Genomic DNA, 17,068 nt, shown 5'->3' with positions numbered 1-17,068 from the left:
TGCTGGGCGGGGACAGGGCAGCCGGCCCCTCCCCCGCCACAACGTGTCCGTTGCTGGGTTCGGTCGTAAGTTGCGACGCAGCGTCGTAAAAAGCGAGGTCGTGGTCACAGGCGGTCGGATAAAGTCTTGGTCTCTTGCCCGCCCCGCCGCTTTCGGAGGCGACGAGCCGCGGCGTTCGGGCACGCGGGGCGGCGGGAAAGTGTCTTTCCGCGCGGGCTGTCGCCGTCGCAGCTCTGCCCGTGAAGCCCCCGGGAGCGCTGCGGCCCCATGTTGCGGGTGGCGCGAGGCAGCAGGCCCGTGCGGGCAGCCGCCGTAAAGCGCGGGCCATGTCGGGGCAGCCGGTAACTGCGGAGCCGCCGGTCTTCGAGAAGCGGCTGCTGGTGACGGGCGGCGCGGGGTTCATGTGAGTGGCGGCTGCGGCGCCCTGAGTGCGGCCTCGCTTCCCCGCTGGGCCGGGTGGGGGCCGCCGGCCTCCTCTCCGGGGGCGCGGGCGGGGGGGAGCAGGCCGCGGCGGCGGGGTCCCGTAGTGCCGCTTCCCCCGGGCCGTTCCGTGGGGCCGCTGGCTCGGACCGCGTTCACTCAGGCGCAGGTTGCGGTGGGTGCAGCCGTTTCTGCAGAGCCAGGCTCGTCTGGCAGGCGGCCCGCGGCTCTCCCAGGACTGCAGGCTCAGAGGTGGTGGTGGGCGCCGGGGGCGAGCGGCGCCGCTGCCCACCTGTCCTGTGCCGCGGCCGGCCAGAAGGTGCTCGGCGGCGGGGGGGGTGTCCCAGCGCTGGTGGTGGGAGTCGGCGCCCGGCCTCAAGCGGGGTGTGCTTAGGGGGGTGGCAGCGCTTTGAGCCAGCTGCTGCTTCTCGTATCCACTCCCTAGCGCTGTGGGCTCTGCTCGAGGCAGAGGAGGTTCAGGTCCGTCCCAGGCTGGAGCCCGGCAGCATGCTCGGTGTCTGAAGCTGCGGGAGGACTGAGATTTTTATGTCACCCCTCCTCTTGGGGGGCTGGAGATGTGAATAAGCCCTGATAAACCTGTATCCTCAGGCTGAGCTGCCTCTCACCCAGTGGGACTGTCAAGGTTGAGCGTTGAGAGTAAGTTACTGTGTGTTAGAAGAGTTGGCTGTTTAGTTCTCCTTAATATCTAATGTATAAAATTAAAAGAGTGTAAAAATATTTTAGAATGGCAATTGAATGTAGCATATAACAATTTGGTTTCGGGTTTATTTTTGTTAGGTGGCTGTGAGAAGTGCTGCTTTCTTTTGTTATAGCATGAGGTTTTAACAGACTTCGAGTTCTAACTGTGCAATTACGGGCGTTACCAACAGAATAATGTTGTATCTTAAAATAATCTGTGAATTCATCTTCTGTCTGGAGTACAGTCCCCTCTTCTCCCAAAGCCTTTTGATATTCCTAAACTTAATTGTATTTTGTCATCTATTTGTTACCTTAATACTACATAATTGTAAAATATGTTTTTTTTTCTATCCTGCAGTGCTTCACATGTAGTTGTCTCTCTTGTGAAAAACTATCCAAACTATCTGATCATAAATCTAGATAAGGTAATAGCTTGTTTTCTTTCTTGATATGGAGTACTGTCTTAAATAATTTTTAATGCAATCTATACCTTGTTGAAATTTATATGGGTTGTTGTTAAGGTGCTGTTCATGTGCCCAACACAAAAAAAAAAAAAGAAGCCTTCAGATTATAAACTTGTTGAAGAATTTTTACAGTTAGGTTATCTTTCAGAGTTTTGTGTTTTTAAAGCTTTAACGTGTCTGCTTGCAAAATAGCTTTTCTTTTGAAATAAGTCTACTATGTTCAAACTCTCTAGTAATTAGGTCAGATCTGAGTTAGCTTATTTACTTTCATGAAGGCCACATAATGATATCGTGTGGGTATCTCTCTTCAGCTCGACTACTGTGCAAGCCTGAAGAATCTTGAAACTGTCTCTGAGAAGGAAAACTACAAGTTTATCCAGGTGATAAAGCCTTCTTTTCTAGGAAACTTGACTTTTAACTTGAATTTTATGCCTTCATATCAAGGTAATGTAGTCTGCAGAGCTCCCCAAACTAGAAGTAACTGCTTTAATTTATGGTGAAGTTGTAATTACTTCTGCTAAATTATTGTCAAGAATGAGTCAGGGTATGTAATATGCCAATGTACGTGACAATCAGATGGACATAACAGCGTTTACTTAATCTGTTTACCTTATTAATAACTTCATAATTCACCCACAGAAATCTGTGACAATATGTGGTATGTTCTGTTTCTTACATGAAGTAGTCTTTTGAAAGCTGATGTATTCTGCTGTATAATAAAGATACAGAATTAGTAGAAGCCTTATTATGGAGATGAATGGTTTTAGGGATGGTTCTTTCGCTTTTGATAGGTGGCATGGACTCAGTTTCAGCTCTTCTGTGCTTCTCTGATGCTGTCATAGATTTTGCACCACTTTCTTCTTCTGTTGATACTAGACACAGGCTACATTTTTGGTTTTACTGCTGTTGATCCTGTGTAGTTCATAGTTGTTTTGGAACAGGATCTCATGGGAATATTCAAGGTATACCTTTTTTAAAAATTTTGCCAATTAAATTAGTTTACAGTTTCTACAGTTTTACTTTCAGACAGGAGATGGATTTTGATTTATTGTTCAGATAAACATTCTGACTGCTGGGTTTGTATGCTGAGGTCCTTCCCCTCTATGAAGTTCAGTACTGATGCTGATCTCTCTGTCTAGCTGAGCTGCCTGAGCTTGCAGGACATCAGAGAAATGCATATAGTTTATTTTGCTGAAATAGCAACTTTGTCAGAGATAGTAGATGTAAGTCAAACATATCTCTTAGATTCAAGTGGGGTTGGGAGTTTAACTTGTCCTCACCTGTTTGGTGACCCCCATGGCTATTTATATTTTTGTGAACCTACCTCTTTATTTCGGTAAGTAATTATCTCTGAGCTATTGGGATAAAAGTTGTGTGAGGGGAAAGGGAATGTCTACTAAGCAAGTGTACACAGTTCAGCGTGCCCAAACTGGGTTTTGGGTTATTTTCCTAATGTTTTTGATGGTTTCCAGTATGTGATATGAAATGTATGAATACTGTAGAAAAGCTTTGTTACCTGGATTTATTTTTATTTTATTTATTTATTATTTATATTATTTTATTATTTAATTGCTGGGGATAGCATGGAGAAGTCATCCTGTAAAAAGTCAGACACCCATATGAAGTAGGGGAATAGTAAAAAGGAATGATGTAGCTATACTGCTTCTGAACTAGAGTAGGAATGTGTTCTGGCAAAATGTACAGCAGTGTAATTCAAACCTTTTGGGGTTTATTTGATTTTTTTTTTTTTTAAGGAAGATTGATCATAGCTTAACATGCAGCTGATATGCAGGCAGGCAGTTTACACTGATAGGAAGAAATGCAGTGGAAGAATATTCTGTGATGGACAAGCCCTGTGATTGGAACTGTAACACTATTATGGGGCTTAGGAGAGAGCAGGAAAGGTAAATGATCTAGTGGTGTTGTAGAAGAGGGGCCTGTTTTGGAAAACAGAAGTGAAAGTTTAGAAAAGTTGTGTAAGAAGCCGTATGAAAGATATTTTTATCAGAGTTTCTGTTGTTGCTAAGCACAGATGTATTGAGTTTGAATTTAGTTTTTTAAAGTAAAAATTGTAACCACTTAGTTCAAAATAATCTACAAGCCCTAAGTGTATTTACTGTAGCGTTTCACTTCTGCTCAAGGATGAGAAATAGAGAAATGGGATCATCTTCCCATTTCTGACATACAGTACTTCTTTGAGGCTGTTGTTCAGAATTGTTGCTTGAGAACTTCTTAAAACACAGATGCATTTGAACTATTTGTACTTAATTGCCTTGTTATTGAAAATACAGAAGTCTTTCTTCCCAAGACACCTGTTCTTGGGTACTATCTTGTTTAAGTTGAGCCAACAGCTAAATATCAAAAGCTGTTTCTCAGCTTGCATTTGCCTTTAAAAGCTATGTTGCTTCTGTGTCAAACTAAAGAATGGCTTGTATGTTGGTGCCTTGCTCTTTTCTAAATATATCAGTTAAAAAAATAATTATGAGAACAAACAACAAAACCCCAAATCCTCACAAGATAGATACCCACCCATCTATTTTAACAAAGGTGGAAATTCACTTCACCTTTGGTAATGCCGCTGGGTGTCACTGTTAGCCAGACTCCAGTAACTCTTACTTGCTGTGGGAACTTGGCATTTCAACCTCAGCATTCAGGCTACACACTGTACTTCTGTTGTGTACGTTTCGGGAGTGATGCTGTTTCTAATGTTAAATAGTAATATAAATCCTGAAATAAGTTTCATTGAGCCTGTTGCTCAAAATGTGTGAAATGTATATCTGGTCTTATTTTACACGTGGCATTGATAAATTGCCCCAAACTGAGTGAGTAGTGCTATTTGTATCCTGTGCTTCCTTTGTAATCATATATGATGCTTATTACAAATGAAATCTTACTGTCTTCTATTAAATATAATTTGTTCATGATTTTTTTCCTGTTCAGGGAGATATTTGTGAACCTGATTTTATAAAACAGCTCTTTGAAACTGAGAAAATAGATATAGTCCTTCATTTTGCAGCCCAAACCCATGTAGGTGAGCATTGTTGCATGTTTTATCTTCCATGAGTATATTTATTTGAAATACATACTGATATTTTATTGTTTCTTCCCTTCGTGTAAAACAAGGATACAGTTTGTCTCTACAAATTACACGATTCAGTGTCTGGTGGTCTTCTTAACTTAAAGGGGTTAAAGGCCTGAATTATAAAGTACTTCATCTGATTCTTGTCTATTTTCATTGCACATAAATGGTGATGCTCCCTTTTTTCATTACATTCTTGAATTCCATCTAGACACACAAATAGCTGGCAGTGTACTGATGGAGTCATGAAGACAGTGGAAAAAGTGTACATGGTCTTAAGTTTCTGCTTGATTGGCTCCAGCCTTTCAGGAGATAACACACTGTGGAAGCTGAAGGCTTTATCTCCCTTCAGAATCTTGCCTGGATTCTAAAAAGAGAGAATGAATTACACCTAAAAGTGCCTGTTTCAGATTACCACAGTTACTCTTACTGTACTCCTTAAGTCATGAGAAGGAATCCTTGAAGAATTCTCGAGGAAAATGCTTCTCAAAATTGACAGATTTGATTATGCACAAAGTCATATCAAATTGTCAGCGGGACAGTTCTAAGAATTAAAACAGGTGTTAGTTAACTAACAGTCATGGGTATATATTCTGCATCTTACAGCTGTCTTTAAATGTTTTTTTTTTTACTGAGCTTGGCCCTTCCTAGAGGAGAGGGAAAGTAGTTATGCTGCCCCTTAAAGTTAAATAATGCTATTTCAAATGGAACCATCCATGGCGAACTAGCTTTTGCTTTTGATTCCAATTTCCTGTTGACAGCAAGGATTTTGTCTTCAAGTTAAGTGTAGAAAATGTCTTCATTTAATAATGACCTTGCTATCTGACAATCAAAGAACTAGTGATAAAGTCCCAGCCTATATTGCCGCATCTAATATTATGGTTCAATAGGAAGCCATGTCTTGCCTAAAGTTAATCAGAATTTTCTGAATTTTTTAACGTAGATCTTTCATTTTGGCATGCCCTGGAATTCACGTATGTAAATGTTTATGGCACTAATGTGCTGGTTGCCGCTGCGCATGAAGCCAATGTGGAGAAGTTTGTCTATGTTAGTACAGATGAAGTATATGGAGGTAGCACTGATAAGGTGAGTTTAAAAGTGCAGGAGGGTTTTTATTGCTTTATTTGCTTTTTGTAGTGAAGGCAAAATTAACTTTCCTTGGCTTCTGTAAATGTATGACTTTTGAGCTATTTCTGACGCTACTGGAGCTTATAAACAAGCACTGGTTGTTTCTAGAAAGCTAAGTATCAAAATTGTCCAGAATTTTTATGTGGCGTGCTTTATATTGAATGTGTATTACCTAAAACAGTGAGGCTCGGATCACTAATGACACATGAATACTCCTCAGGGATAGTACCAAAGGAATGTAGTATACAAATTTTGCCTTGAAGCATTCATGAGACTTCAGTAATATGCACAGTATGTAGTTCTTCATTATTAATTTATTGTAAAACTTTTTTCCCCTGCTCTGCCTTGACTCTGAACTTGGCAGGAAGGGAACTGGTTTTATACTCTAGCTAAAGTACGAACAGAACTGTAGGTAGTGAGAATTTGAACAGGAAACAGTTCCTGTACTGGAAAAAAATATGTGGATGTTTCTTGCTGTTCTGTGGAAATCTTTTTGATTTTTGCCAATTTATACCTGACATTAATTCAGGAAATGTAATTTAGCTCAGTAAAAAGACAAATTGTGTGTGCTTCTTTCAAGAGGCATAAACAATGGCAAAGGAGTCTTGTGCCGTAGTCCATGAAAATACTAGTGTATTTCAGAAAAGTCCTGTGCACTTCTGTATTGTTACAATGTCTTTATCGGTTCCTTCAACACAGCTTCAATACCTAGACTTTTATGATACCCAAGGATGTTGTTTTCCTGCAGGTAGACCAGTGGCTGGCTGAGATAACTTCAAGTGAACTTTTTCTGCCTCTTGCCCTTGAAAAGAGCACTTTCATTTAGTCTGGTTTTTGCTTTTTGTGAATCACATTAGAGGTTATTGTAGAGGTTTTTTGGGAAGAAGGAAGGTCAAAAAGTAAATTTGAGCCAATTTCAGAGCCAAAAGTCAGACAAGAAAATGAGGTTTTTTTATTGTAAGTTAAGGTGATTGTTACAAATTGCACCTCTGGCAGCGTAGAATCCCTCCTTTTGGTTTGCTGTATCTGTGGTGTTTTTTGTTTTGTGGTTTTTTTATTTATTTTATTTTTCCCTCTCCCCAAGTGAGACATTTATAGAAGTGGAAGGGTAGCCATGAAGCTACCTGTTCTGGAATAGGTCAGAGTTGTTGAAGCCTTGCTTTGGAGGGCTTTGGGTTGCAATTCTATTTTTCTTATAGTAATAAAGTTTATGGAAAAGGGAGAATGGACCTCTTTTATTTAGGACTGAAAGGTCCATTTGCTAGCAGTGGTGCAATGGGACTCTGAGGCAACATGAGCCTGAAAAGGTTGAACCTCCCTGTGGCAATAGTGATGATTTTACAAGATAAAAATCTAAGGAGCTGCCACTGTGAGGTACTCTCCTAGAAGTATAAAAATATTACTGCTGGTATTCTGGTTACTTCCTGTGTTTGATAAATCGACTGTTTTTTTGTTATTGGTCTTCTGCTGTAAGTGGGAGGGTGACTTTCTCAGACTGGTGTGCTTGGATATTGAGGGGTTATTTCAGTTGCAGCTGCAGCTTTTTGTAACTTCACTTGGGCAAAAGAATTTGAGTAATACAAATTTTTCTTTACATTTTAGGAGTTTGATGAATCCTCACCGAAATGTCCAACAAATCCCTATGCCTCCTCTAAAGCAGCTGCAGAGTGTTTTGTTCAGTCTTACTGGGAAAGGTACCAAGTAAGTTGATGCAAACTTCAAAAACTGAAGCCCGTACTGGAGTGTCTGTGTTGTGTATATAGGAGTATAAAAGAAAAATCACTTACCAGTCTGCACAGTGCCACCTCTTTCCTGATTGCTAGTCTTGCAGTTTGGATGTGTTGGAGTATGTCCACCACTTGCTGGTGGAGATGCACTGCAAGACAATGGGAAGAGGCCAAATGTTTTAAAATTATTTTGAAAATGTTAACTGTAATGTCTGAAAATGTTATTTGATAAAATGGTCAAAGAGAACATGACAAATCTTGAATGTTAAGCTCGAAGGAAGTATGTTTATACAGAAGTAGAATATGCAAAATTCAAATTGTATTAAGACTACATAGTGAAAGTGGAAAAAATGAAGAAACGCCTCCTATTATTCAGATTTGTTTAAACAAAAATATTTAAAATTTTGAATACTTTAGACTTTTGTTCTTGGTATGTCCTTCTATGAAGTTGTTGGTACCAAGTTGACTTGAGTAAGATGTTAATGACTAAAACATTTTCTTGGGATAAGTAGTAGTAAGCCAGTCTTCAGTCAACCAGATACATGTATGTAATGTCCTATGATGGTTTCACAGCAAGACTTGAGAGGTTACAGACATTTGTCACTTGTGGTGCTCCTAACAGACTGAGAAGGCTGGAGGCCTTTGCCTATTTGACAGAAGTGTGGATAGCTTAATTTATTAATGTTTGTAAGGGCTTGCAGATTTTTTCAATAAGCATTGTGGGAGTGTTGGTTTTTTTTATTGATCAGCGAGAAGCCTACAGTCTTTTACTGGCATGTATTTTCTTCCATAACACATGTATGTTTCATGTTTTTAAGTTCCCAGTTGTTATCACACGGAGCAGTAATGTTTATGGACCACACCAATATCCAGAAAAAGTAAGTTAAACCTGTGCTTTACTCTGAGCTTCAGTATGTCATAATTTGTGGTTGAAATGATATTTCTTTTTTCTTGTAAGATTGGACTGGCTTTTGAAAAAAAGCACTGTCTTACAAGTATATTTATTCATGCTTACCTGTGATTATATATTTTGATTTCACACCAGTGTGACATACCATCAACACAATGAACACGTTTTTTTTGGTTGTCAGTAAACCATCAAGTAGACTTACTTAACATGAATTTTCTTGAAATGACTTTGTTTTGCAATTGTCCTGTTTTTCAAAGGATATTTAACTGGCCTGTGTCTGACAGGTTTCCCCTACAAATTATGTTAACTCAATGTCATGTGCTGTAATTAGGAATGTTTAGTAACTAAGGTAAACATTTTAAAAAGTAAATTGTGAGAGAGCAATATATCTGGTGTAGAAAGACATGTTCCAACCTGTACAGAAAATGGATAAGATAAAGCTATAGCAATCAGATACAAGGACAAGAGTAGTGCAAATCGACTTGCTCTTTGCGTGTCCAAAAATACGTTGTGGGGTAACTATTTAAAATGGTTATTAGTGAGAGGGCGCTGCCTTTGTAGGCAATGCCAAGATGTGCTATGCTAGTGAATGGAAATACGCTGGTGGAATGATGGGGCTAATCATACGTAGTCTTCGGAGCTTGTGTGAAATGTAGCTATATCTTGGAGTTCCAGTGAGGTATTATTTAATTTGGATTGGTTTTTATGTGTTGGGTTTGGTTTTCTTTGCAAATTTGTTTATCCACCTGCAGTAATATAGGGAAAAATAATAGCTTTTACAATATGTTTTTCGCTGATCTGTGGCTTGGGGAGATGTCTGGCTACAGGTTGCGTGATGTTGGGACTACATTCCGGGGATGTATCGCTGTTTACTTGCTTTCAGCTTATATATATTCTTCCTCAGGTAATCCACTTTTAGTTACCACCAGGAACGCAGTACTAGGCTAGATGGTTCTTCAGTTTTACTTAGTATGTCTTTTTTTATGTTTGGAGTATAAGTTAATAAAATTAAAAGAGCTTGAATAGCTTTCTAATGGCTTCAGTTTAAAAACTTTAATAGCAGGGCTAACTATGCTGAAGTTTCTGGGACATTATGAATGGATCTAAGCTTTTAGCTGAGCATAATACTATAAATCTTTATGCTGCAAGCTAGTGGCTGTCACCTTGCTCTGTGTTTACTTACCTTGAAATTCTATATTGTTTCTCTTGAAACAATTATTTTTAATGACTCTTTTGGCTATAGATTTACTGCAACTTGCTGAGTGTTTAAACTGTGTTCTAAACTGTTTGCAGTAGTTTATCCCTAGTTAGACTCTGGCACGCTTCTGGGTGTGAAAGGTAATGGAGCTATTTTCTTTTGTAAAAATGTGTTTGTAACTACTGGCTTGTAATGGTTGACCAGAAAGATAAGCTTTACAATACAATAGAGGCATCTAATCTTAAAACAAATCAACCCAACAGCTTCTAGGCTAATCTAGTCTAATCAAAAAGCATTCTTTCATTAGACTTAAGAAAATTTAAAGTTATTTAAAGGGTCTTATTAAAATATTTAATGATACTTACTGGTGAAGCCCCATACACTATTTTAGAAGCTGTTACTCCATAAAGAGAAGTAATGTGTGTTTTTTTTTTTTTTTGTTCAATTCCTCAGGTTATTCCAAAGTTTATATCTTTGTTGCAGCAGAACAGAAAATGGTATGTAATTTGCTTTTTTGTTTGGTGGATTTGTGCTGTAAAACTGTAATTACAGCTATAAACACATGGTATAGCCAGTTATGAAATTACCATTTTACAAAGTTATGAATTGCTTATTTTAATAACAAGATTTCCTTAAAGGTTTGTTTGCATGTCAGCTGCTTAAGGTACCATCAGGTAGTGACTTGCAGCAAAACTGCTTAAAACAGTCTTGAATGCTTGTACTTATGGATTAACAAATTTCCTGCTTTTTCCTTCTTTTAAGCTGTATTCATGGTTCTGGACTTCAAAGAAGGAATTTCCTGTATGCAACGGATGTGGTAGAAGCATTCCTTACTGTCCTGAAGGAGGGGAAGCCAGGTGAAATTTACAACATTGGAACTAACTTTGAGATGTCCATTGCCCAGCTTGCTAAGGAGTTAATCCATTTAGTGAGTAAACAGTTCCGATGCTTTTCTTTACCAGTCATTGCACATATGAACAGTTCTACTATAAACCTTTAGGTGCTCTTGGAAGATCTTATAGGCTTGTGGTGGGTCTTAGAAGATAATTTTAGCAGAATGATGTGCTACCCTTTCTGTAGCAGCTGTACACAGTACAGGCTACCAACTGCTGCATCAGCTATGCTGACTGGAACGTAATTAGCATAATGGTTAAATACCATTTGGTAGGGTTTTGTCATACTCGCTGCTTTACTTTTGATCTGAAAATGTGGCACTGTTAAAAACTAAAAATTTGATTATGAATGGTTAGGCAGTACTTGGGTGAAGGAGAAGTGTTGGAATTGTTCTAGGTAGTTTTGATAACTTCACTAGTTTGAAAAGTCAGTTTAGACAAAAAGACCGCTTCAGTTTCTGGTTTGTTTTTTTAACAGACTTAAATCTTGTTTAAAAAATCATTTTTTAAATGTATGTTAAGACAGTGCCACATGTGCGGGAGTGATTTTTTTGTTTCTCTTTTTGACAGATAAAAAAGACCAGTTCGGAATCTGAAATGGAGCACTGGATGGATTATGTCAAAGACAGGTAAGAAAATAGCAAAGCACTTTCAGTATAGATTTATCCTGAAGGTGTCTGGGACTCTTGGCAAATAATTTTTTTGAGAAATTGTTTTTGCTCTGCAGGAAGAAAAACTTTTGAGGGAGTAAGAGCTGTTCTGCTTTTGTAATTTTTTTTTTTTGCTAGTGGATTTGACATGTATGGTCTGTACAGAACACTATAGAAAAACAGGATTTCTGTTTATTATTTGGATCTTTAGTTCAGAGAATATGTATTGAAGGGGAATGTGTAATGCTAATCTGTCTGTCTTTACACTTCTCACTACTGAAGTCTGCTCTGGAAGCGCATAGTGGCTAATTTTTTTCTTAAGGTAGTTTAGACAGTTTATTCAGTACTTTGTATTTGATATTACTTGAGTGAGATGAATCCCATCATCTCATTTAGCTTTAGTATTTTGACATTAATGTGACTAGCTCCGACTTAAATGTGATTTATAGGTAAGACCCACTCTCCACAGGCAGAAATATGCACCTGCAGAGTGTAGTTAACTTTAGATTCCTATCTTAACCTGAAACCGGTATCTCAAAACTAGATGTAAAACTCTGAGATGTCAAAGTTAGGGTGGCAGCGAAAATGGATAGCTTCTATAAATATGCTTTTGCTCTGTGTTCTGTCCTTAATTTCAGGCTTGGTTTGGCTCTGTTCTTTTTATCTCCGTTTCTTTTCTGCAGCAACAGTGAGTCTCTGCTCTACTTTAGATATTACTCTTTCCAGAGTGATTAGAAATGGTGTATCTGCCAATAGCAGTTAGGTATTATTAGAATTCTCACTTTCTGTTCGTATTTGGATTGTTATCATGGCAGCTGAAGTGTCTTCAAATGTACTAGTTCTTGGTTTTAGAAGGCTTTTTCTTCAGAATCCTGTCTGAGTGTATTGCAGGCCTTTGAAAAAATTGCCTTTGGCTTGCATGATGTGAATGTTCAGTAGGTCTCAGTGTAATTCAGATTGAGGTATTTCTTCTTGTGTATTGGGCCCTGTCCACTAATGCTTAAGCATAAATGGGCTTGGGAAAACTAATCACATAGGAATACACGTTTCAAAGAATGTTGAGGTCTTATAAAAGATTCTTAAGATACCTAGCTAATGATTACTTAATTCTTTAATGGGTGACTTAAAGGTCATGGGGGTTACTTGCCATGGAAAAATTAGTTCTGCTTCAGCTTGATATTAGCATGTTTTAATAATGGTGATAAGTAGTTGGTTTCTTCTGCGCATGCAGCTTAACTATTCAGTATGCTAGTGCCAGTAATGCAGGAATGCTAGATTAGACTAACTGCCACGTACTGGATGTGAAAATTTGTGCCATGCTTAAATGTAGGGAATTTATTTCTGTGTTGAATCTTGCAGCCTGGGTTTCTATGTATTGGGTATTACTAAGTTTGTGTAGCTAATGAGGCACTGTAATGACAGTGCTTTGGAAGCCTATGTATTTCAGATAAGGAGTGTGTGAAAATTTGTGGGCTTTCAGAATGAAAAAAGTGAATGCTGATACTAGAAGACACTGGTTTGCGTAGTGACTGTCTTAAGAGTTGCAAATACACGAATTTGCACAACTGCATTGGCAGTGACTTGAATTCTGCATTCATTTTTGTGCCAATAAGATAACTAATTCTTATTTATTCTGGTCATTTCCGAGTAGTTGACTGTACAAACTGAATTGCATTGTTGTAGCTGCACTCAGCTGCCATGTGTTTTTTGAAAGGACTATAATCTGTTCACGTTGGTGGGAATTTTAAAAATTGAAGCATACCCAATGTTAGTTTGAAGACAATGGAAGTTACTGCATCTCTTAAGTAATGAAAAAGTCTAATAATTGTTTTCCTTGTGCATCTTATACTTCATCAGACCTACCAATGACCTGAGATATCCAATGAATTCGGAAAAAATGCACAGCTTAGGATGGACACCTAAAGTGCCTTGGAAAGAAGGAATAAGGAAAACAAGTAGGACTGATAGCTTTTACACTAATTGATTTAGAAGTGATGGGAGCATGGAAAGGGAGAAAGATGGGTATATGGCTTAGTTAATGAGAAGCTGAAGAGAATGAATTTAAAACATTAATTTTAAATAAATTGGCTGTCTTAAGTAGTGAATTTACCTGATTTAAAAAAAACGTTAATCACAGTAGCTTCAGCTACTAGAGTTAATTACTTTTTAATGCTAGAATAAGTCTTGCATAAAGAATTTATAAAATCTAAACTAGATTTCTTAATATTATAGGTTAAAATTTTGCATAATGAACTATTAGCATGTTGTTAATCTTGTATCTGTGGAATATTTTAATTTCCCTGTTATCTCTGGTCAGCTTGACTCATCAGCATTTTCTTCCTACTAGTTGAATGGTACAAAGAAAACTTTCACAACTGGAAAAACTCAGAGAAAGCTTTGGAGCCCTTTCCTGTGACTGAGCCATTTGCACAGCTCAGTGGTCCATAGGATGGCAGAGAACCTGAAGGAATTTGTTCTACCTCAATTGCCTTTTCTTTGAAGCCTGCAATCAAGTAGCCACAGTGAACTCTTAATGTAATAAAGATATGTGAAACATGATGAATACAGTATGAAATGCAGATGAAAACTGCAGTATGGCAGAACTTTAGAAGGGTTTCAGCACTTTATAAGTTGAACATGTTAATTTCAGCTTCTGGTGCAATACTAAATTCTCACCAGGTATTGATTTTAAAGAACTGTACAGGGTGAAGAATATTTATAATGCTATAAATTAGTGTAACAAGTAAAATCTGCCTTATTAATTAAGAATAATTATGATTACAGTTTTTGGGACTTTAAATAAAATTTATTTTAGTTCTGGAATCATTCATCTGTATTTGTTTTTTACAGTGCAATGTATTATTTTGTCACTTTAGAGAGTTGCATTTTATTTTTAATGAAGGGGAAAAATGTGCCATTTTCTGGACAGTGTAAATCAGTTGATAGAAGCTAGATATGGCACCCATGTGGCTCAGTGCTTTTCTCTGTCTGTTTAGTATTACCTTCTGTAAATAACAGTTTAATCAGTTATCTGTTCTCTAACTTGACATGACCTTTTTTTAAGGGGGGCTGGGGTATAATGTGTCAAACAGTAGCAGGTGGTCTCACTGAAATTTCCAGAAGCATTTTCTTAAACTTTGCTCTGTTTTAGTCATCTTTGTACTGTATTAGTCTTTTATGTGTTAATTTCCTTTTTTAACTGTATTTGTTACAAACTTGAAATTCTGTAATAGTTAACATTCCAGTGATGTTATTTCCTGTGATATGAAGGCTATTTATGGAGAAAAATTTTAAATGCTTTTCCTGTGAATTGTGGCCTGGCAGACAATACAGTATTTCACTTTTTTTTTTTGACAAACATCTTAAAGATGAAATTATACTTGGGTTTTAATATAAAGTTTGGAAGGAAACTTCATTTCTAGGAATATGTCCGTCTTTTTCAGAGTTGATTTAGTAATAAAAGTTATACTGTAACTCATTTCTCTTAAGTAAACACATGGAAAAAGTAGATGATGGGGTTTTGTTAATTTTTTGTCCTGTATTCTGAAAAAATTATCATCGCTTTTTTTGGATTTGAGGTGGCAGAGAGAAGGGATGGCTGTTTGTTCAATCACTTTTAGCTTCTGTACTTGGCCGTTCCACACCCTTTTTTTGCTTCTGGCTTTGCAGGAGGATAGGACTAGGATGCTACAGTGCACTCAGAAATTGCTGTGGCTTCTGAAGTCTCCCAGAAACTGGGAGTTAACTCTGAAAGTGGAAGTTTGTGCAGAAGTCTTTTCCTTACCACCTGAAGTGCAGGAGAAGAATGGAGCGTAGGGTTTTTGCCCTAGCTGTGCCCCTGCTAGATAAAACTTTAATAGTATTGACCTAGATAACTTGCAGCTAATACTGCCTTTGGACCTACAGTGCTCCCAACTTCATTACACCTCCTGTGTGTTGTATGGTGCTGTTGATAAAATTCCACTTTTGACTGATAAGAGTCATTTTAAAAGAAGGCTAAACAGTAAGCTTATAGGCTTACCTTGGCACCAAGCGTGTGTTCTAAAGTCTAGGAGTGTGTTACTGAATATGAGTTTTCTGTGAGAAAGTGGGATAATATTACACTAGAATTGTGTTGCACTTGTTTTTTGGTTTTCTAATACTTGGTTTGATAGTAAAAACCTCCATTTGGGAAGGGCAGAAGTTACGGACTTGGTGTGTACTGGTCTTAGAATACCTGGTTTACCAGCTACTTAAAAACCATAAGCTTCTACTCATGATTCACTTAAATTTCACTGTCACATACACTTAAGTTCTTTAAATAACCATAAAATGCTAATATGTTTCAACTGTCAGTAAGAGGAACCTTCATACAAAAAGTACAAATTCTGTTAGAGAAAAAAGTGGCTCTTTTATTAAATGTACTATACGTGAGACTGAATTGTCCTTCTCTTGTTTTTGCTTCATTTGGTTTTGCATTACTGTTAATTTTTATTCCCATTTCACCTGGCAAAACAAAGGTTTCTGAAAATAATAAAAAGTTAGGATAGCCTGTTGACCCATAGTAGCTCTGATTTTTGTGGTAATGTATGAAAACTCTAAAGTTGGTAGTGTATTGACTTCATGCCATCACACATTTGGAGTTTATCTGTACCAAAGATCACAAGATTGTTAGCTGCATCGGTAGGAGACATGCTCATTAAGTGATTACATTAATCATTTCTCAGTAAAACAATCATTGCCAGTGGCAATGGAAAATCATGAGAATATAAGATTTTGTATCAGTATGTTGTTACACCTTTTTGGTACAATGGTATGTTTGTTGTTTTTTTTTTTTTAACTTCTCCCTAACTAGGATTAACTCCCTCGTTCTTTAACAAAAGAGCTTTTGTTTTCAGTCACTAAACTGCTGGCCCAGTCCTCAGCATTTTGACTTCTAAAAATATGTATTTGATTTCTGAAAATACATCAGCTCCTGAAGAACAGCGGTTGCTCACTTTCCAAAAGTGGGACAACTTGAGGAATAGTATACTGTGAAGGTAAAAGGAAATGTGGGGGTGTGTCACCAAATATTCACCAGGCTAGTTTCAGAAAAGTTTATGCTTCTTCCACACTCAGAAGAGGAGGTATCTGTTAAACTTCATTGCTGTGGAAGGGAGGGTTTGGTTTGGCGCTTTTTTTTTTTTTTTTGACTGACAGGAAGGGGAAGCAGTGGACGGTCTTGGAAAGCAGCGTTTCTCTCCACACAGCATGTAGGGAGCATGAACAGGGGATGCTCTCACAGGCAGCTTTTTCTAGAGCCATGGGCTGTACAAATAAAGTACAAACTTGAGACGTGAGTGTCCAACACCAGTGCCGCATGTGCTAAAGTGTGCACCCAGGTGTATGCTCTGCTTTTGACCTGTAGCCACAGGGGTGTGGTAACAGTTGCCCGTTGAAATGAATGCCTAACCCACAATGTAAGAATAAACTGTTTTGTTCCTGTAACTGCTTAGTCAGGATTTGCGGTTTATGGAGACACACAGGGCTTCTCTTGTGGAATGTGCATCACTGAGCAAGACCATGAGAAAATGAGGATGGAGGTGCCCTTTTCTATTCATGTCTGTTTGTGGTACATTAGCTCTGTGTAGAATTTGTCAGACTTCAAAATGAAGTCCCTGAAAACTGAAGCAAAAATACTGCCAATTTAGTGCTCTTGAATCCCACAGAATATTCTAGTTCCTGTTACTCCCCCAAATAATCCAGGGAGTCACAGTGCAAACACCTATATCCTGATACTAAATGCATGTAGGTTATGTATTGTGCATAGACGTATACATAGAGTTTTGTTTTATTGCAGCTTTGCCTTTGCCTTTAGGCATAGTTTTATTTGCAAAGACCCGTCATCAATGCGCTTGTGGTATTGATGGTACCCGGCAGCG

General features: G+C 38.2%; 1 protein-coding gene across 3 annotated transcripts; it reads left to right on the top strand.

The window, feature by feature from the left end:
* The first annotated feature begins 67 nt into the window (after positions 1–67).
* On the top strand, positions 68–15,583 carry TGDS (TDP-glucose 4,6-dehydratase). Of its 3 annotated transcripts, XM_040584388.1 has the most exons (13): positions 766–1,077; positions 1,478–1,544; positions 1,895–1,963; positions 2,375–2,545; positions 4,524–4,614; positions 5,606–5,748; positions 7,393–7,491; positions 8,336–8,395; positions 10,079–10,122; positions 10,388–10,553; positions 11,089–11,147; positions 13,026–13,123; positions 13,516–15,583. In XM_040584388.1, exons 4-13 carry the CDS (start codon positions 2,531–2,533, stop codon positions 13,614–13,616), a joined length of 876 nt encoding a protein of 291 aa, XP_040440322.1. In that variant the 5' UTR covers positions 766–1,077; positions 1,478–1,544; positions 1,895–1,963; positions 2,375–2,530; the 3' UTR covers positions 13,617–15,583. The 3 variants fall into 3 exon arrangements, with proteins under 3 accessions (XP_040440321.1, XP_040440320.1, XP_040440322.1); XM_040584386.1 differs by lacking the exons at positions 766–1,077; positions 2,375–2,545 and adding an exon at positions 70–403; XM_040584387.1 differs by lacking the exons at positions 766–1,077; positions 2,375–2,545; positions 13,026–13,123 and adding an exon at positions 68–403 and having other exon boundaries at positions 13,516–13,626.
* Positions 15,584–17,068: the final 1,485 nt, after the last annotated feature.

Source organism: Falco naumanni, chromosome 2, assembly GCF_017639655.2.
Source record: "Falco naumanni isolate bFalNau1 chromosome 2, bFalNau1.pat, whole genome shotgun sequence".
Lineage (NCBI taxonomy): Eukaryota > Metazoa > Chordata > Aves > Falconiformes > Falconidae > Falco > Falco naumanni.
Note: the sequence above shows the minus strand (reverse complement) of the source record. Positions and strands in the feature narration are given on the sequence as shown.